Source organism: Carcharhinus amblyrhynchos, chromosome 26 (assembly GCF_965287045.1).
Source record: "Carcharhinus amblyrhynchos chromosome 26, sCarAmb.v2.hapA, whole genome shotgun sequence".
In the NCBI taxonomy this organism is placed as follows: Eukaryota; Metazoa; Chordata; class Chondrichthyes; order Carcharhiniformes; family Carcharhinidae; genus Carcharhinus; species Carcharhinus amblyrhynchos.
The window spans coordinates 14,659,731-14,680,238 of record NC_137349.1 but is presented as its reverse complement, the minus strand read 5'-3'; the positions used below and the strand labels follow the sequence as shown (position 1 = coordinate 14,680,238).

Sequence of the window (20,508 nt, the reverse complement as noted above, 5' to 3'; positions counted from 1 at the left end):
CGAGACAGTGAGAGACCCCCAGCGAGACAGTGAGAGACCCCCAAGAGACAGGAAGAGACCCCCAGAGAGACAGCAAGAGACCCCTATAGAGAAGAGGACCCTAGAACTTCTCACACATTGAGTATGAGCCAGAGGTTGAGCCATTGAGAGCAGGCTGAGGGTTATGTGGCCAATGTCTGAGGCTGCCCCGGATAGAAGGTGAGAGCTCCCCAGGTGCAGGACAAGGGGAGGAGGTTGAGGTGGCTGGTGCCAAGCACCTGACACTTACCTGATCTGGGTTACTGATGTTTGGACAGCTGTCACAAGCATCTCCAACTCCATCACTGTCCTGGTCCAGCTGATCCCAGTTAGGAACTTCCTCACAGTTATCTAAACTATTCCTGATTCCTGGAAAAGATAAAGAACGATTGAAATCCAAAGCATTTCAGATTAGGAACAGGAACTACTCACCAACTGCAGTGCAGCCTTGCCAGTCTCAGTACGTTTCCAGACCCAGGCCACCCCTACCCACCTTGTAGCTCACTAACTTCACTAGATTCCTCTCTGGGATGAGGGCATTGTTCCATGATGAGGCTGAGAAAATTGGGCTGATCTTCTCTGGAGTTTAAGAAGAATGAGAGGTGATCTTATTGAAACATCCAGGATTCTGAAGGGGTTTGATAGGGTGGGCACTGAGAGATTGTATTTGCTGGTCAGGGAATCTAAAACTCAGGAGCACAATCTCAGGATAAGGGGCAGTTAGGACTAAGATGAGGAGAAATATTTTCACTCAGAGGGAGTGAATCTTTGGAATTCTCTCCCCAGTCATTCAGCATATTCAAAATTGAGATAGGTTTTTGATCTCTGAGGAATTAGGAATGTGGAGAGTAGGCATTAAAGGGAAGTTGAAACTAAGGATCAGTCTTAATCGATATTGAACGAAGAGCAAGCTCTTCAACACAAGAAATCAGAGCAGGAGTAGGCCATTTGGCCCATCAGATTTTCTCTACCATTTAACACCACCATGGCTGATGTTGGGCTCTGGATCCTGCCAACTCCCCATATTCCATAATTCCCCAACAGACCAAAAATCTTAAATCTATTTAACAATGGAGCATCCATAATCCTCTGGGGAGAGAATTCTGAAGATTCACTCCTTCTGAGCGAAGACATTTCTCCTCATCTCAGTCCTAAATGATCAGCCCCTTAACCTGACACTGTGCCCCATGTTTTAGATTCTTTGACCAATGGAAACACTCTCTCAGCCTCCACCCTGTCAATCCCCTTCAGAATCCTGGATGTGTCAAAGAGGTAGCCTCATTCTTCTAAACTCCAGAGAGTATAAACCCAATTTATTCAGCCTTTCATCAAAGATCCCTCAATCCCAGCGACCGATCTAGTGAACCCTCACTGTACCACCTCCAATACAAGCCTATCCTTTGTTAAAATGCAGACACCAAAATGGCACACAATATTCCAGATGTGGTCTCACTAAAACCTTTATTACAAGATTTCTTTATTTTTTACTCTTCACCCTCGCAATAAAGGCCAATATGCCCTTTACCTTCCTAATTGTCTGCTGTACCTACATGCTAACTTTCTGCATTCCTTGTATGAACACAAGACTCTTTGAACACTTACAAGTTTCTCACCTTATAAGAATATTCTGCTTTTCTATTCTTGCAATCAAAGTGAATAACTTCACGTCTCACATATTACTCCATCTGTCAGCTTGTTGCCCACTCATTTAACCTGTCTACATCTCTTGACAGCCTCTCTGTGTCCTCCCCACAGTTTACGTTCCTCCCTAGCTTGGTATCATCAGCAAACCTTGATACATTCCTCTCTGTCTCTTCATTTAAGTTATAATAGATATTGTAAATAGCTGAGGACTCAGCACTGATTCTTGCAGAACTTCACTATTCAAGTTGCCTGCCAACTTGCCCTGTTTATGCTCAGTCTCTGTTTCTCTATCCGTGCTAATATATTACCTCCAATTTCATGAGCCCTTTCCTTGCCCCTAACCTTTTGTGTGGCATCTTATCAAGTGCCTTTTAGAAATCCAAACATACTACATCTACTGATTCTCCTTTATCTACTCTACTAGCTACATCCTCAAAAAATTCTATTAAATTTGTCAGACAGGATTTCCCTTTAGTAAAACTATTTTGATTTGTTCTAATCACGCTATGCTTTTCTCAGTGCATTGTTAAGACTTTTTAAATAGTAGATTCCAGCATTTTCCTAACAATTGATCTCAGGCTAACTGGCCTGTAGTTCCTTGTTTTCTCTCTCCCTCCTTTCGTGAAAAGTGGTGTAACATTTACCAAATTCCAATCTAGCAGTAAAAGTAAATTACTGTGGATGCTGGAATCTGAAACCAAAAGAGATGCTGCAAGATGCTACCAAACCTGATGAGATTTTCCAGCACTTTCTCTTTTGGTTCCAATCTAGTGGGACTGTTCCTGAATGTGAATAATTTTGGAAAATCATTGCCAGCACATTCATTCCCTCTTTTAGAGCCTGAGGCTGTAGACCATCATTTGTTGGATTTTAGACCCTTCAGTTTCTCCAATAATTTACTTTTGTTGATATTAATTACCCTAGTTCCCTCAATCTTTTTAACCCCGGGTTACCGTCTATTTCTGGTATGGAACTTGTTTCTTCACAGAATTATTGCAGAATGAAACCATTCGGTGTGTTGTGTTTGCACCACTTTCTGAAAGAGCAATTGCCTTGGTGCCATTCTCCCCTCACTCTGCGTATTCCTCCTTTTCAGATAAGAATCTCTTTGACTGAATACTCTCCACAACTTTTATTTCTTTATTCTTTCATGCAATGTAACATTGCTGGCACAGCCCAGCCTGAATTGCCCTAGAACTGAATACTTTTCAAGGGCACATTGATTTGGGTCTGAAGTTACATATTGGCCAGATAAGGGCGGCAGATTTCCTCCCCTAAAGGACATTTGTGAACCAGACAAGATTTTATGACAATTGATGACAGTAGTCATGGTTCATTACTTGCTTTCCATTCCAGATCTTCATCAATTGAAATTAAATTCCACCAGGACATGCTGGGATTTGAACCCACGTTGCCAAAACATGTCAATGCCTCCTGCTTACTCGTCCAGTCTCTCTTCACTGTCTAATAAACTTTTGTCTCTTTCTTGCTCCGTGCTCTTTAATCAGTTATGTTCTTAGTTTGGCTGATTCCCTCTCTTCTCTGCCACAGTACACTGCCCCCACACTGAAAGTACTGAGATTAATAGTTGTACCAACTAGTAATACCACAAGCCAGCAGTGAGCAGCAGGGTTTAACACAACCCCATTGCTTTTTTCATCAGTTTGGGACTCAATGAGTGAAGACCCATTCTCTTCCTTTTCCAAGTCAATCCTTGTCGGATGTAATGGGGAATTAACCGTGGAGGGTTTTTAATCCCCAGGAAACCTCACATTTCACAGTGCTTACCATCTCCATCCATGTCCTGATCACATGCATCTCCGCTCCCATCACCATCAATGTCCTGCTGGTTGTTATTAACTGTCAATCTGCAGTTATCACATAAATCTCCAAAATTATCCAGATCTGCGTTTCTCTGGTCAACATTTGGTGTCAGAACGCAGTTATCCTGTAAAAATGAGATTAAATAAGATAGTTCACTGTCATAGAATCATAGAATCTACAGCACGGAGATGGGCCCTTTGGCCCAGACTGGTCCAGGCCGACCAAAAACTCCATCTAAGCTAACCCCATTTGTCTGCATTTGGCCCATATCCCTCTCAACCTTTCCTATCCATGTACCTGTCCAAATGCCTTTTAAATGTTGTCAATGTCCCTGCCTCAACCACTTCCTCCGGCAGCGCATTCCACACGCGTACCACCCTCTGTGTAAAAGTGGCTCTTCAAGTTCCCATTAATTATTTCCCCTCTTAACTTAAACCTATACCCTCCAGTTCTCAATTCCCCAACCCTGGGAAAAGACTGAGAGCATTCGTGCTATCCATGCTTCTCATGATCTTTTACACCTCTATAAAATCACCCTTCAGTCTCCTACACTCCAAAGAAAAAAAGTCTTAGCCTGTCCAATCTCTCCCTATAACTCAGTTCCTTGAGTCCCGGCAAGGAAAAGATCCTTATAGATCTCTTCTGCACTTTCTCCAGTTTAATAACATCTTTCATAGAGCAAGCCAACCAGTATTGAACACAATACTCCAGGTGCAGCCTCACCAACGCCCTGTACAATTGCAACATGACTTCCTAACTTCTATACTCAATGCCCTGACTGATGAAGATCAGAATGCCAAAAGCGTTCTTCACTGCCCTGTGACTTCACCTTGAGAGAACCGTGCACCTGAACTCCAAGGTCCCGCTATTCCATGATACTCCATTCACTGTGAAAGTCCTACCTGTTTTGATTTTCCAAAATGCAACACCTCACACTTATCTGTATTAAACTCCATTTGCCATTTCTTGGCCCAATTCCCCAGCTGATCAAGATCCTGCTGCAATTTTTGATAAGCTTCCTCACTGTCTACAATACCCCCTATTTTAGTGTCACTGCAAACTTACTGATCATGCCTTGTACATTTTCATCCAAATCATTGATAATAAACAGCAATGGGCCCAGATGACCAGAGGCACACCACTAGTCACAGGCCTCCAGTCCGACAAGCATCCTTCCACCATACCCTCTGCTTCCTACCATCGAGCCAATTGTATATCCAATTTGCCAGGGAAGGAGAGCAAAAGGAGGAGATTTTAAAGGTTATAATTCAGAGTGAAGAACCGAATCCAGATGACTCTGAATTACTCAAATTAAATTGGATAACGAGGATGTTATTAAAAATTGGGGTAAAGTACTGACTTACCTTCCAGAGGAAAATTGAACTGGCCTGAAAGAGTTATTAATATCACATGGACAAGTGTGTGGGATTAAGTTGGGAAATACTAGAATGAACATATATGATGTAGATGTGGGAAATACAGTTCCAATTAAACATTTTCCTTGCAAACATGACTTTTTCAGGTTGGCACAGGTTTAGATGGAAAAGCTGACGTTTGTTCAGTCTGAGATGCAGCAGCCAAAAGTCTCAATAGATCACAGAAAACTGGTGAAGGCAGAGAAGGGGAACCAGTTAATGGACAATAATGTGGATAAAAAAAGTGAGCAGGTGTGGACAGAGATACAAGACAAGTTGACTGTTTTGGAACGTGTTGCTGAGTTGTCCAAATTGCCTAAACATAAATTGCAGGACTGTCAAAAACAGCTGATGATATATGCAAAGGAAAGTGTGGATGAGTCAACAGTCATATGTGATATTAAAAAGGAGTTTGAGGAGTGAAGTATCGTATTAATGCGGATCAATGGAAAGGACAACAACAGGGAATCAGACCGTTTGCCAAAATTGTACCATCATCTGAAATGAGCTGCTGGCATAATGATTGTGTACAGTGTGCAGAGATGTGGATGCCTTGTGAAATCATATTGTAGGCAGGCTGGTGTTCAAATAACTAACAGTGGTTTTTATAGTGGCGTAATTGATTCTTGGAACCATGGTCGAAATGGGTTCTGATGCCAAGGGAAACAATCTGCCATATGTCTTTACCAAAGAGTGTGCAGAAAGAGATGGTGCAGACCCAGAGCAAACAAAGGAGTAGAATTGATTGGAAGAGGAGGAGCTAAGGCCAGTGAACAACAAAGGGGACAGAGATAACATGACCTTTCTGAACGGCCCTGACAACACACATGCAATGTGTCATCTGCTAAACCTACCTAGTTCTCTGAAGAGCTTACAAGAACTAATTTATCATCATAACAACAAACTGAGTTTGGATTTGGAATCAAGAACGTAGGATTAAAGGCTGAAGGAGAATTTTGAAGATGAAGCACTTTAAAAAAAGGAGTGTTCAATGGTGGAAGACGAGGACTGGAATGGACTGTATTGCTGTTATGTTTGCACATTTTGATTTTGCAAATTGTATATATATTTATTGTAGAGCACTAGTAGTGTGAAACTGAAAGGGTTAGAAAAATGAAACTGTCTTTGAATGTCGATGGTTTTTTTTAAGGGTGGCGGTGTAACGTTAGTGTACCTTTAAGAAATTTTTTAAAATCATATTCTCTGCAGCTGTAAGCTGTTTTGGTTTATTGTTACCAGGCTGTCTGCCAGAAGTCCTCTTATTGCTCCTTCAGTGGTTTAAATGAGGTTGTTTATTTTTACTCTGGGTGTTTTAAGGGGCTAACCCGAAAGCTTGCGAGTATATTATCAAATAAATAGGTTGGACTAAAACCTGGTGTTGTCAGACTTTTTACTGTGTTTACGCCAGTCCAACGCCGGCATACCCACATCATGTTTTCTGACCCTGCATTGTTAGGAGGAAGGTCATGTGTTTGGGATAGTTTTTTTTATCTTCCTAGTGAATTTAAGGTTTCATTTCTGTTTGGCTGCAGTTGGAATTTAGAAGGGGGTGGACATCTGACAGCAGTGTCTTTTGTTCTCTCCTTGGATTTGGAAATTCTGCTGGTTAGCTGAAAGCAAGGCTTCTTGCCTTCCTGGAGTAGAGAATCTGCTATTGGTAGTTTGACCAGTCGCCACCTGGTGTTCTGGGAAACTGTTCTGGCTTCAAGCTGTTCTGGGTATCCAGAGGGCTGTTAGAGGTTGCAAGTTGAGAAGCCAGGGTTTCAATTCTCTAACCAAAAGACTCAGTTCCATTATCATGTAAGCATTAGTCTTTGCTGTGTTAAACCTGTGTGAAGTGTTTTTTTGTCTAAAGGAAGTTTTGTTTGATTGGAACATCTTAGATATATTTGTTGAGGGCTATACATTATTGTTTTTTGTTTGTACTGATCTAATTGATAAAAAATGATTGCTAATTTTCTTTTCATATATGTTAACTGTATTCTTAAAGAAACTTTGATAAAAGCTCCCTAGTGGGTCATTTGAATCATACCTGAGGTAAAACATATCATGGTTATCCTAGCCAAATTCAAGGTGTAAAACTTATGATTCAGGTTCCATAAAACATGTTGGAGTTTCTGACCTTCTGTCCTACATTGCACACAGCAAGATCCCAAATCATTTGGTGTAATGGCCTTGATTGAAGGTAAATATTGGCTGGGGGGACTCCCTTGCTCTTCATTGAAATAGTGACCATGGGATTTCACCTGTCTGCCTGAGAGGACATCTGTAGTTTAACATCTGATGTGAAACACAGTCCCTCTGAGAGTAAAGCAGTCCCTCAGTACTGTGCCGGGAGTGCCAGCCTGGATTGTGATTTCCGTTTTCTGGAGTACAAAGTTCTCAGGCTAGCATGCCACCCATTCAACAAACTGATATTCCATTTAATCAAACACCAACCTCAAGGTTTGGAACTCCATCCCCATCCGCATCATCATCACAGGCATCTCCAACACCGTCCCCATCAGCATCTTCCTGCCCAGAGTTTGGCACTGATACACAGTTATCCTAGGAAGGGAGTACAGCATGTTAACAAACACTCACCCTTTTTCATCTGTCTACTATTCCTTCTTCCTCATTCTATCTCTCCAACTTTCCTTTCCTTCCGTTACATTCCATCCATACCTTGCGGCAGTTATTTTCAGGACATTCAAGTGTCACATCTGGAAACCCATCGATATCTGTGTCCCTTGCACATCTGTAGCCATTTCCAGCCCATCCGGTTGCACACTGTGGCAATTAAAAATTAAAGACCATCTTAATTAATAACATGATTAGACATGAACCATCCAGAGCACACTAACTGATATGTTGTTGAGACCTTTGTTGAGATTGTTGACACAATGAATTGTGAATCACTAAAGCTACATAAACATCTGTGGCACACCTGGATTTGTCCCACTGCTTCTCTCCCATGTACACTTTGTAAACAGATCATTTAACATCCTTGCTCACTCCCTCCAGAGCATTATCTTACTGAATGAGCATGTGTTCCCTCTTTCATTTCCAGTATGTTCTTTATTCATCAATAATTAGTGTTTGTGTGTTTGTACATATTCCTGAATAATACACTAGTGTGTACATAGCATTCTGTGAATGAGTTATGAAATCAGCTGGAATCACATTGAATAACTGAGCACACTCCAGAGACAGAATTGCCTCTTAATTGTTATTGTGTCTAACACCGTTCTTGAATGACTATTTCCCTCTCTCCCCATCCTACTCTTTCATCTTTGTCCTTCACTTGGACCCTGTCTCACTATGTCTCTCCCCTCAGTCCCTCCCTCTCTCCCCATCTGACTTTCTCACTTCTGCTCCTTGTGTTTCTCCCTCAGTCCATTGCACTCACTCTCTCGTTCCACTCACTCCTTGTCTCACTCTTTTTGCCTTCTCCCCATCCCTCTCTCAATCTCTCTCTCCCTGTTCTGCTCAATCTTTGTTACTGTCTCTTTTTCCAACTCATTCTTTCTTGTTTCCCATCCCTCCCTCTCTCCCTCTCCCCATCCCTCTCTCCCTCTCTTACCACTCTGTGCCTCTCACTCTCTCTCTATTTCCCTCTTTCACCTATTTCACATCTCTCTCCCTGTCTCCCCATCAGTCTCTCTCCCCGGATCTGTTTCCATCATTTTCTCTCTCCCCACCATCTCTCTCTCTCGCTCTTATACCTCTTGTTTCCCATTCCCCCTCTCTCTCTCTCTTCCTCTCACTCTCAGTCCATCGCTCTATCTCTCACACCCACCTCTCTCTCTCACTCTCTATTCCCCGTCCCTATTTCCCTGTACCACTATCTCTCCCCTGCTTCTCTCTGTCTTTCCCTCTCTTCCCACCATCCCTTTTTTCCCTGTTTCTCTCTCTTTCCACCTCCCTCTCTCCCCTGCCCAACTCTTCCCTGCCCCTCTCTCTCTTCCCTGCTCCTCTCTCCCCTGCCCCCATTTCTCTCTTTCTCCTCTGCTCCTCTCTCCCTGTCCTTTTCTCTCTCTCTCTCCCCCCTGCCCCCATCTCTCTCTCCCCCCACCCCCCTCTTCCCTGCCCCCATTTCTCTCTCTCTCTCTCCCCTGCCCCATCTCTCTCTCGCTCTCTCTCTACGCTGTCCCCGTCTCTCTCTCTCTCCCCTGTCCCTCTGGTTGATTTAGAATCCTTACCACACAGATGATCTCATTATTTCGGTCCATGTTGCACTCTGCTTTCTCATGACAAGGGTTTGAAGCTCTGCTAGAACAACTCCTCTCCTTCCGACACCTCATGTTCTGGTCTCTGATGTAGCCGTGTTTGCAAGAGCCACATCGAAATGATCCCTGGGGAAACAGAAAGACGTTTGTTGTCAACATCTGGAATTTGAAAAGGAGAATTTCAAGGATTCAGGTTACTTGAAGCTGTTGGGAATTGAGGTTTCAGTCGGTGAGGTCAGAAGGCAGGGGTCAGGGCAGGGTCCAGTCTAAGAATATTGGAAACTTTCTTATTTAGCATCAAACAAAGAATTGAAGGTTGGATCATTATTGATTTGCCCCTTGGTGTTCAGATAACCCATTCCTTTCATTGCTAAACCTGTGGCCATTTGGGCTGGATTTCCGATTGGCTTGAGTTCCTGATGCCAGGATCATTTCCAGGTCACTCACCCATAAGTATCTCCTGCAATGTGACCAATCAACAGAAGCTCTGCGAGGGAAGCTAACCAATAATGGGTGGTGGGCACACACTCGTCTCCATTGGTCTTGTGGTGGTGCCTCTGTGGTCCAGGCTGTACTGGCAGGAGGGAGGTGAGCACTGGGGCATTGTAACGTGTGCTCTTGTCTCTCCCACAGGCAGTAACAGAGGTGGCACAACAGAGAGCAATGCATCTAGCAGAGACCTGAGAGGAAGAGGCAGCATGTAACACATTAGTCCAGCACACACTTTACCAGTACAGATACTCTCCTGTCAGTGGGACATGTTGCATGGTAAAAACAAATGGCAGCAGCCAGTGGGCACACACACGTGGGCAGAAGCGGGTGACGGAGAAAATGTGGTAAATTCCCAATAGAGGAACAAGGAAAGGCCAGACAATGCTCAACTCCACACGAGTGTTGAGCTGCATTGGATCATCAGCAAAACAAGTATTTCTAGATCAGCACAGGAAACGTTTGAGATTTCAGAAACTCTTCAATCTCATGAAGAAGTTTACGCATGCCATGACTAGAGTCACTGCCTTTCCTTCTGAGCACATTGTCTCTCCATTGAGAAAGTTCTGGCCCTCAGGGAGTGACATATGTATCTGGCCACTGGAAGCACAAAGGGACTTGGGAGTCCTTGTTCAAGATTCTCTTAAGGTTAACGTGCAGATTGAATTGGCAGCTAGGAAGAGAGTAGGGCCTCAATGTTAGCATTCATTTTGAGAGGGTTAGAATACAAACACAGGGATGTACTGCTGAGACTTTATAAGGCCCTGGTCTGACCACGTTTGGAATATTGAGCAGGTTTGGGCCCTGTATCTGAGAAAGGATGTGCTGATCTTGGAGATGTTCCAGAGGAGCTTCAAGAAAATGATCCTGGGAATGAAAAGCTTGATGTATGAGGAACGGCAGAGGACTCTGGGTCTGTATTCGATGGAGTTTAGAAGGATAAGAGGGGAGCGCATCGAAACTTACAGGATACTGAAAGGCCTGGATAGAGTGGAGGTGGGGAAGATGTTTCCATTAGTCGGAGAGACTAGGATCTGAGGGCAGAGCCTCAGAGTAAAGGGCATTCAGAGTAGGCCATTCAGCCCGTTGAAACTGTTCCACCATTCAATGCAATCATGGCTGGTCAGACACTTCAATACCTTTAGACCCGAGATGAGGAGGAACCAGGAGTAGGCCATTCAGCCCGTTGAAACTGTTCCACCATTCAATGCAATCATGGCTGGTCAGACACTTCAATACCTTTAGACCCGAGATGAGGAGGAATTTCTTCAGCCAGAGGGTGATGAATCTGTGGAATTCATTGCCACAGAAGGCTGTGGAGGCCAGGTCATTGAGTGTATTTAAGATAGAGATAGATAGGTTCTTGATTGGTAAGGGGATCAAAGGTTAGAGGGAAAAGATGGGTGAAGGGGGGGTTGAGAAACTTATCAGCCATGATTGAATGGCAGAGCAGATTTAATGGGCTGAATGGCTTAATCTTCCCCTCCATCTTATGGATAATCAATAGATCTCCCTTTGGGCCTCTTAGAATACAAGCTCCCTTATTCGCTGAGTGGAGGCTCACCCAATAAGGAAGGGGCTGCAGCTGGCTGCACTCAGATCGGCAGCCAATAGGCTCGGGGCTGACCAGTATTCTGTAGCTGCTGAATGGCATTTCAAACATGCTGTAAATAAAGGGTGATTGGTGATGGAAGAATGGCCTCAGTAAGATAATGACAAGCATGGCACCATGATAAAGTCGACCCTTGAGAGTCAATGTTATAGAATAGAATAGAACATTACAGCGCAGTACAGGCCCTTCGGCCCTCGATGTTGTGCTGACCAGTGGAACCAATCTAATGACCCTCCAACCTAAACTATTCCAATATTATCCATATGTCTATCAAATGACCATTTGAATGCCCTTAAAGTTGGCGAATCCACTACTGCTGCAGGCAGGGCATTCCACACCCTTATTACCCTCAGACTAAATGTTGGAGAGCAGTCTAAATATCTGATGGCCATTTTCCAACGGACAATTAGGAACACAGGAACCAGGAGTAGGCCATTCAGCCCGTTGAAACTGTTCCACCATTCAATGCAATCATGGCTGGTCAGACACTTCAATACCTTTTACACCCATTATGCCCACATCCTTTATGTTATTGTCAATCACAAATCTATCAATTTCTGCTTTAAACATTCTCAGTGACTGAGCTTCCACAGTCTCTTGGGTAGGGAATTCCAAAGATTCACAACCTTCAGTGTAAAGAAATTTCTCCTTATCTCAGCCCTAAGTGGCATCCCCCTTACTGTGAAAATGTGCCCCTTGGTTGAAGATACCCTAACAAAGGGAAACATCTTACCCACATCTACCCTGTCTATTCCTTTAAGTGTCTTATAGGTTTCAATGAGATTGCCTTTCATTCTTCAAACTTCTAGAAAATACAGGCCCAATTTGCCCAATCTCTCTTCATAACACAGTCCCACCATCCCTGGAACAAGTCTGGTGAACCTTCACTGCACTTTCTCAATGAGGTGAAGTGACCAAAACTGCACACACTACTCCAGGTGCAGTCTGGCCAAGGTTCTATACAATTGAAGCAAGACCTCACTACTCCTTACGCAAATCCATTTGTGATAAAAGTTAACATTCCATTATCTTCCTAATAGCTTGCTGCATCTGCACGATAGCCTTCAGTGACTTATAGGCAAATACACCCAGGTCCTCTGTACATCGGCACTTTCAAATCTCTTGCCATTTGGGAAATACTCTGCACGTCTGTTCCTTCTACCAAAGTGGATTACCTCACATTTTTCCACATTATATTCCATCTGCCATGTTCTTGCACACAGGGCAAACTGGCAGGAGTAGGGAACGCTGGATGACTCAGATTATTGAGGTCCTGGTCAAGAAGAAGAAAGATACACATGACATGCATAGACAGCTGGGATCTACTGAATCCCTTGAAGAGTATAGAGGGTGTAGGAGTAGAGTTAAGAGAGAAATCAGAAGGGCAAAAATGGGACAGGAGATTGTTTTGGCAGATAAGGCAAAGGGGAATCCAAAGAGCTTCTACAAGTACATAAAGGGCAAAAGAGTAACAAGGGAGTGTGTAGGGCCTCTTAAGGATCAAAAGGTCATCTATGTGTGAATCCACAAGAGATGGGTGAGATCCTAAATGAATATTTCTCATCACTATTTACTGTTGAGAAAAGCATGGATGTTAGGGAACTTGGGGAAATGAATAGTGATGCCTTGAGGAGTGCACATATTACAGGCAAGGAGGTGCTGGAAGTCTTAAAGCGCATCAAGGTAGATAAATCCCCGGGACCTGACGAAGTCTATCCCAGGACATTGTGGGAGGCTAGGAAGGAAATTGTGGGTCCCCTAGCTGAGATATTTGAATCATCGATAGTCACGGGGGAGGTACCTGAAGATTGGAGAGTGGCAAACGTTGTGCCTTTGTTTAAAAAGGGCTGCAGGGAAAAGCCTCAGAACTACAGGCTGCTGAGTCTGACATCTGTGGTGGGTAAGTTGTTGGATGGTAGTTTGAGAGACAGGATCTATAGGCATTTAGAGATGCCAAGGACTAATTAGGGACAATCAGCATGGTTTTGTGAGTGGAAAATCATATCTCACAAATTTGGTTGAGATTTTTTCTAGGGTAACCAAGTAGGTAGATGAGGGCAGTGCAGTTGATGTTGTCTACATAGACTTTAGCAAGGCCTTTGACAAGGTACCGTATGATATGTTTATTGCATTTGGTTAAATCTCACGAGATCTAGGGTGAGATATCTAAATGGATATAAAATTGGCTTCTTAACAGAAGCCAGGGGGTGGTTGTAGAGAGTTGTTTTTCAAATTGTGACCAGCGGTCTGCCTCAGGGATCAATGCTGGGTCCAGTGTTATTTGTCATTTATGTTAATGATTTGGATGAGAATATAGGAGATATGGTTAGTAAGTTTGTAGATGACAATAAGATTGGTGGCATAGTGGACAGTGAAGAAAGTTATCTCCAATTGCAATGGGATCTTGATCAATTGGGCCAGTGGGCTGATGAATGGCAGATAGATTTAATTTAGACAAATGTGAGGTGATACATTTTGGTAGATTGAACTAGGGCAGGACTTACTCAGTTAATGGCAGGGCACTGGGGAGAGTTACAGAACAAAGAGATCTAGGGGTATATGTTATAGTTCCTTGGAAGTGGAGTCACAGGTGGACAGAGTGGTGAAGAAGGCATTCAGTATGCTTGGCTTCATTGGTCAGAACATTGAATACAGATGTTGGAACATCTTGTTGAAGCTGTACAAGACATTGGTAAGGCCATTCTTGGAATACTGTGTGCAGTTCTAGTCACCCTATTATAGAAAAGAAATTATTAAACTAGAAAGAGTGCAGAAAAGACTTACTAGGATGCTACCGGGATTTGATGGTTTGGATTATAAGGAGAGGCTGGATAGACTGGGACATTTTTCTCTGGAGCGTAGGAAGCTGAGAGGAGATCTTATAGAGGTCTATAAAATAATGAGGAGCACAGATTAGCTAGATAGTCAATATCTTTTCCCAAAGATGGGGGAGTCTAAAACTAGAGGGCACAGTTTAAAGTGAGAGGAGAGAGATACAGAAGCATCCAGAGAGGCAATTTTTTCACACAGGGTGATGAGTGTCTGGAACAAACTGTCAGAGGTATTAGTAGAGATGGGTACAATTTTGTCTTTTAAAAAGCATTTAGATAGTTACATGGGTACGATGGGTATAGGGCCAAATGTGGGCAATTGGGATTAGCTTAGGGGTTTCAAAAAAAAGGGCGGCATGGACAAGTTGGGCCAAAAGTCTTGTTTCCAAGCTGTTAACCTCTATGACTCTATGACACTCACAAAGTTTTCCAAATCCTTTCAGAGATGCTTTACATCTTCCTCATAATGCACAATTCTGCCTGGTTTGGACCATCCACAAACTTAGAAATATTACATTTGGTCACACATCCAAATCATTGATATGTATTGTGTACAGTTGGGAACCAAGTACTGATCCTTGTGATACCCCACTAGTCAAAGCCTGCCAACACAAGAATTACCTATTTATTCATGCTTTCTCTTTTCTGCTTGTTGGCCAATCCTCAATCCATGAGGGTACATTGCCTCTTATCCCATGAAGTTTTATTTTGCTAATCAGCCTCCTGTGGGGACCTTATCAAAAATCTTCTGAAAATCCAAATATACAACATCCATCAACTCTCCTTTCTCAATTCTGTAAGCAACATCCTCAAAAACTCCAAGTTTGTCAAATGTGATTTCCCATTTGTAAATCCATGCTGAATAAGCCTTATTGGACCATGGTGTCCAAGTGTCCATTTATCACATCCTTTGTAATGGATTCCAGCATTTTCCCAATCCCTGATGTAAGGCTAACAGACCGTAGTTCCCTGTTTTCTCTCCCTTCCTTTTTAAACAATGGGATGACATTTGCTGCCTTCTAATCTTCAGGAATCATTCCACAATCTATTGAATTTTGGAAGATGACCACCTTTGCATCCACTTTCACTGTAGCAACCTCCTTAATACTCTGGGATACAAAATATTTGGTCCCAAAGATTTATCAACTTTCAGTCCCATTAATTTCTCCAATACAATCTTCTCACTTGTACTAATTTCCTTCAACTCCACATTCTCCTTAATTCCTTGCAACCAGAAACAGTTCCAGTGCCCGGGGCCAGCATGTGTGCAGGAAATGTCTCCAGCTACAGCTTCTGGAAGCTTGTATTTCGGAGCTGGAGCGATGTCTGGGGATGCTGTGGAGCATCCGCATGGTGGAGAGTATCATGGATACCACATAGAGAGGTGGTCACACCGCAGGCTCAATCTCCACAGGCAGGCAGGGAATGGCTGACCACCAGGCAGAGCAAGACAGCTTCGCACTCAGCCTTCACACTCACTCAGCCCTCACACTTACTCATGCTCAGCCCTCACATTCAGTCCTCACACTCACTCAGCCCTCACACTCACTCACAATCAGCCTTCACACTCACTCACACAGCCCTCACACTCACTCAGCCTTCACACTCACTCACAATCAGCCTTCATACTCACTCACACTCAGCCCTCACACTCACTCAGCCTTCACACTCACTCACACTCAGCCCTCACACTCATTCACACTCACTCAGTCACTTACTCACACACTCACTCACAATCAGCCTCACATTCACTCACATTCAGCCTCACATTCACTCACTCACTCACACACTCACTCACCCACACTTATTTACACTCACACTCATTTATACTCATTCACACTCACACTCAGCCCTCACACTCACTCACACTCATTCATATTCACACTCAGTCCAATGTGCTTGGCCATTTGCCTCTCAATGATTTGTATTTTGTTCCAGTGCAGGTTGGGGCTCAGTGTGAGGTTGCTATGGGATCTTACCGGAGTGTTGATGCAGTTGGAATTGGGGTCACAGCCACCGTTATCACCATCCGCACACTCATTGATATCGTTGCAAATCTGAAAAGAGAGAATGTGAAGGGCTGCCACGGATTAGCGCATTAAACACATCCTCTCACCCTCCCCCATCTCTCTCACCTCCCCATCACGTTCATCCCTCCCAGCCCCCTCATCCCCTCCCCATCCCTCTCCACTGCCTCCCCAGCCCTCTCACCCCTCCTTCCAGCCTTCTCACCCCCCCAGCCTTCTTAACCACCCCTCCCCAGGCCTCTCATCCTCTCCCCCAGTCCTCTGACCCTCTCCCCCCAGCCTTCTCACCCTCTCCCCCAGCCTTCTCACCCCCTCCCCCAGCCTCTCACCCCCTCCCCCAGCCTTCTCACCCCCTCCCCCAGCCTTCTCACCCCCTCCCCCAGCCTTCTCACCCCCTCCCCCAGGCCTCTCACCCCCCCCAGCCCTCTCACCCTCTCCCCAGCCCTCTCACCCTCTCCCCAGCCCTCTCACCCTCTCCCCCAGCCTTCTCACCCCCTCCCCCAGCCTCTCACCCCCTCCCCCAGCCTTCTCACCCCCTCCCCCAGCCTTCTCACCCCCTCCCCCAGCCTTCTCACCCCCTCCCCCAGGCCTCTCATCCCCCCCCCAGCCCTCTCATCCTCTCCCCAGCCCTCTCACCCTCTCCCCCAGCCTTCTCACCCCCTCCCCCAGCCTCTCACCCCCTCCCCCAGCCTTCTCACCCCCTCCCCCAGCCTTCTCACCCCCTCCCCCAGCCTTCTCACCCCCTCCCCCAGGCCTCTCATCCCCCCCCCAGCCCTCTCATCCTCTCCCCAGCCCTCTCACCCTCTCCCCAGCCCTCTCACCCTCTCCCCAGCCCTCTCACCTCTTCCCCCAGCCTTCTTACCCTCTCCTCCAGCCCTCTCACCCGCTTCCCCAGCTTTCTCACCCCCTCCCTATCCTTCTCACTGACCCCCATCCCTTAATTTCTCGACCCCCATACCCCTTCATCCTCTCACACTCCAGTGAAAGCACTGCTCTGTACAATGCCATGAAACACCAGATCCTGGCTTCACCTCAGCGACGCTGACCGCCCACAGGACGAAACTCAATCCACTGTCAGAGGAAAGACCCAGGCACCCTGTCTCCCCATCCACGTCCTCCCCCCTCCCAGTCCACTGTCCAGTTCGGAGCAGGTGCTTTGGCACTGGGAGTTTGAGGTTAACCCTGTGTGAGTGGATGGTATTGTCCCAGTAAATTTAATGGACCAGGGCTTCCACGTGCAGAGGGTGCAGAGGGCACAGTGAAGAATATTTGGCTAGTTCTGGTGCTGCCTCCTTACCTGCCGGTGAGTTCTGGCAAACATCTCTCCCACTCCCTGAATCCTTGGGCCAGTGTAACCAGTCGGGCAAGGCTCACATTGAAAACCAGGAGAGGTGTTAATGCATCGGACCCTGGAGAAACAGGGACGTGACTGGCACTAGGAGAAGAGAGAAAGATTTGTTCAAAAACCTCTGATGCCTTCCGCTGAGGTTCGTAACCCAAACCCTAACTGTTCAGATCAGTCAGAGTATCCTTCACAGTAACTGGAGCAGAAATGTCACTTAATTTTAGAATGATTCCTTTGTGAGTTTTGAGGAAAATTGAGAAAATTAATAACAGAATTCTGATTCCACTCTTCCCGTTTCCACACAGTAACTAATCTGACATTGCTGTTCAACAATTCCGAGCAGGAAGCTCAGTTCAGCCGCTTCCCTCTCCTCACCTCATCGATATCGACACAGTATGTCCCATTGCCAGTGAAACCGCTGGGACAGGCCCCACACTTGAATCCATCAGCCGTCTCTGAGCACAGCACTCCCGGGAAGCAGGGATTGGGAACACATCTTCCCAAAGGATAAAGGGTGATTGGTCGCTGCTGCCGTTCACTTTGGATACCTGGGGATGAAATCTGATATGAGACCTGAAACACCAAACCTGCCAATGCCTTTACCCCAGAAACCCTTCCCCCTTTACCCCAGAAACCCTTCCCCCTTTACCCCAGAAACCCTTCCCCCTTTACCCCAGAACCCTTCCCCCTTTACTCCAGAACCCCTCCCCCTTTACCCCAGAACCCTTCCCCCTTTACCCCAGAAACCCTTCCACTTTACCCCAAAACCCTTCCCCCTTTACTCCAGAACCCTTCCCCTTTACCCCAGAACCCTTCCCCTTTACCCCAGAACCCTTCCCCCTTTACCCCAAAACCCTTCCCCCTTTACCCCAAAACCCTTCCCCCTTTACCCCAGAAACTCTTCCCCCTTTACCCCAAAACCTTTCTCCCTTTACCCCAGAAACTCTTCCCCCTTTACCCAAGTGATAGACTGTCCAAACCAAATCAAACACAGGGAGTGGGGTGTGTGTGATGAGAGAGATCCAGAGCAGTGCTGATGTGGAGGCGTAGGTTCCAACACCTTCTCAAGAGCAACTAGGATGGGCAATAAATGCTGGTCTAGCCAGCAATACCCACATCTGTAAATGTATAAAACGAAAGTAGGGTCTTGTGCAAGGAGAGGGTTCCAGGGCACGGTGATGGGGCAAGAAGAGAGGTCTGGGGCAGCGCGGAAGGCTCCGTGGCAGTGGGGAAGGGTCCAGGGTAGTAGGGAGACCTCTTGGGCAGTGGTGAGGGGTCCAGGGCAGTGGGGAGGACTCTGTGGCAGTGGGGAGGGCTCCAGGGTAGTGGGGAGGGGTCCAGGGCAATCAGGAGGGCTCCGGGGCAGTTGTTGGGAGGTGGGGGGGGGGGGGGGGGGGTGGCTCTGAGGCAGTGGGGGGAGGAGGGGCCTCCGGGGCAGTGGGGTATGTTCCGGGGCAGTGGGGAGGGCTCCGGGGCAGTGGGGAGGCTCCTGGGGCAGTGGGGTAGGTTCCAGGGCAGTGGGGAGGGGTCTTGGACAGTGGGGAGAACGCCAGACCAGTGAGGAGGAGTCCGGGGCAATGGGGAAAGCTCTCAGGCAGTGAGGAGAGGTCCTGGGCAATGCAGAGAGCTCCAGGGCAATGGGAAAGGGTCCAGCGCACTGGGGAGGGCTCTGGGGGCAGTGGGGAGAGCTCCAGGTCAATGGTGAGGGCTCACGGGCAGTGGGGAGGGTAAGGTGATGGGGCATTCCAATCTCCAATTGACAAAAAGACCATGGTGTGCTCGCTCTGAGTAAGATGCTGTCATTATAACAAACCGTCCATATTATTGGGGTTCCTGAATTCCTGTTGATTCTCAGTCAATTTACTCACCACAGAAATTACACTCTGCCAGTGTATTCTTCAGAAAGATGATCTCCTTTATCTGTGAGGACATACAGCAGAGTTAGTAGAAGAAAAACCTACAACGTCAAGAAGCCTCTGTATCTAACCCCATGCTGTACCTGTCCTGGAAGTGTTTGATGGGGACAGTGTAGAGGGGGCTTTACTCTGAATCTAACCCCATGCTGTACCTGTCCTGGGAGTGTTTGATGGGGATAGTGTAGAGGAATCTTTATTCTGTATCTAACCCCATGCTGTACCTGTCCTGGGAGTATTTGATGGGGGACAGTGGAGAGGAAGCTTTACTCTGTATCTAACCCTATGCTGTACTTGTCCTGGGAATGTTTGATCTGGGAGACAGTGTAGAGGGGCTTTACTCTGTACCTAACCCTGCGCTGTACCTGTCCTGAGAGTGTTTGATGGGGACAGTGGAGAGGGAGCTTTGCCCTGTACCTAACCCCGTGCTGTACCTGTCCTGGGAGTGTTTGATGGGGCTTAGTGTAGAGGGAGCTTTACTCTGTATCAAACCCTATGGTGTACCTATTCTGGGAGTGTTTGATGGGGCTCAGTGTAGAGGGAGCTTTACTCTGTATCAAACCTTATGCTGTACCTATTCTGGGAGTGTTTGATGGGGGACAGTGTAGAGGGAGCTTTATTCTGTATCTAACCTGTGCTGTACCTGTCCTGGGAGTGTTTGATGGGGGACAGTGTAGAGGGAGCTTTATTCTGTATCTAACCCCGTGCTGTACCTGTCCTGGGAGTGTTTGATGGGGCACAGTGTAGAGGGAGCTTTACTCTGTATGTAACCCTGTGCTGCACCTACCCTGCGAGTGTTTGATGGGCATGATGTGGGTATGCCGGCGTTGGACTGGCGTAAACACAGTAAAAAGTCTGACAACACCAGGTTTTAGTCCAACCAATTTATTTGATAATAGACTCACAAGCTTTCGGGGTTAGTCCCTTCGTCAGGTGAATGGAGAGTTCTGGCCTCAGACAGAGCATATAAAGCACAGACAGTTTAGAGATTACTGATTAGAATGTGAATCCTTACACCTAACCTGCTGTTCAAGACCTGAAGTGGCTGACAATGTGAGTGGAAGGAGCACTGATCACAGGTTAAAGAGATGTGTATTGTCTCCAGACAGTACAGTAAGTGAACCTCACTTACTGGGACTAACCCCGAAAGCTTGTAAGTCTATTATCAAATAAATCGGTTGG

General features: G+C 46.0%; 1 protein-coding gene across 1 annotated transcript in view; it reads right to left on the bottom strand.

Annotated features, from left to right (window-relative positions):
* comp (cartilage oligomeric matrix protein) overlaps nucleotides 1-20,508 on the bottom strand; it is a 46,201-nt gene that overhangs the window by 20,579 nt on the left and 5,114 nt on the right. Inside the window, exons 3-11 of the mRNA XM_080213125.1 lie at nucleotides 19,282-19,333; nucleotides 17,789-17,961; nucleotides 17,366-17,503; nucleotides 16,021-16,098; nucleotides 9,083-9,235; nucleotides 7,566-7,670; nucleotides 7,341-7,448; nucleotides 3,451-3,610; nucleotides 269-387 (exon numbers count right to left, since the gene is read on the bottom strand). Of these exons, the coding sequence (XP_080069251.1) occupies nucleotides 269-387; nucleotides 3,451-3,610; nucleotides 7,341-7,448; nucleotides 7,566-7,670; nucleotides 9,083-9,235; nucleotides 16,021-16,098; nucleotides 17,366-17,503; nucleotides 17,789-17,961; nucleotides 19,282-19,333 (1,086 nt within the window). The remainder of the gene's footprint in view (nucleotides 1-268; nucleotides 388-3,450; nucleotides 3,611-7,340; nucleotides 7,449-7,565; nucleotides 7,671-9,082; nucleotides 9,236-16,020; nucleotides 16,099-17,365; nucleotides 17,504-17,788; nucleotides 17,962-19,281; nucleotides 19,334-20,508) is intronic.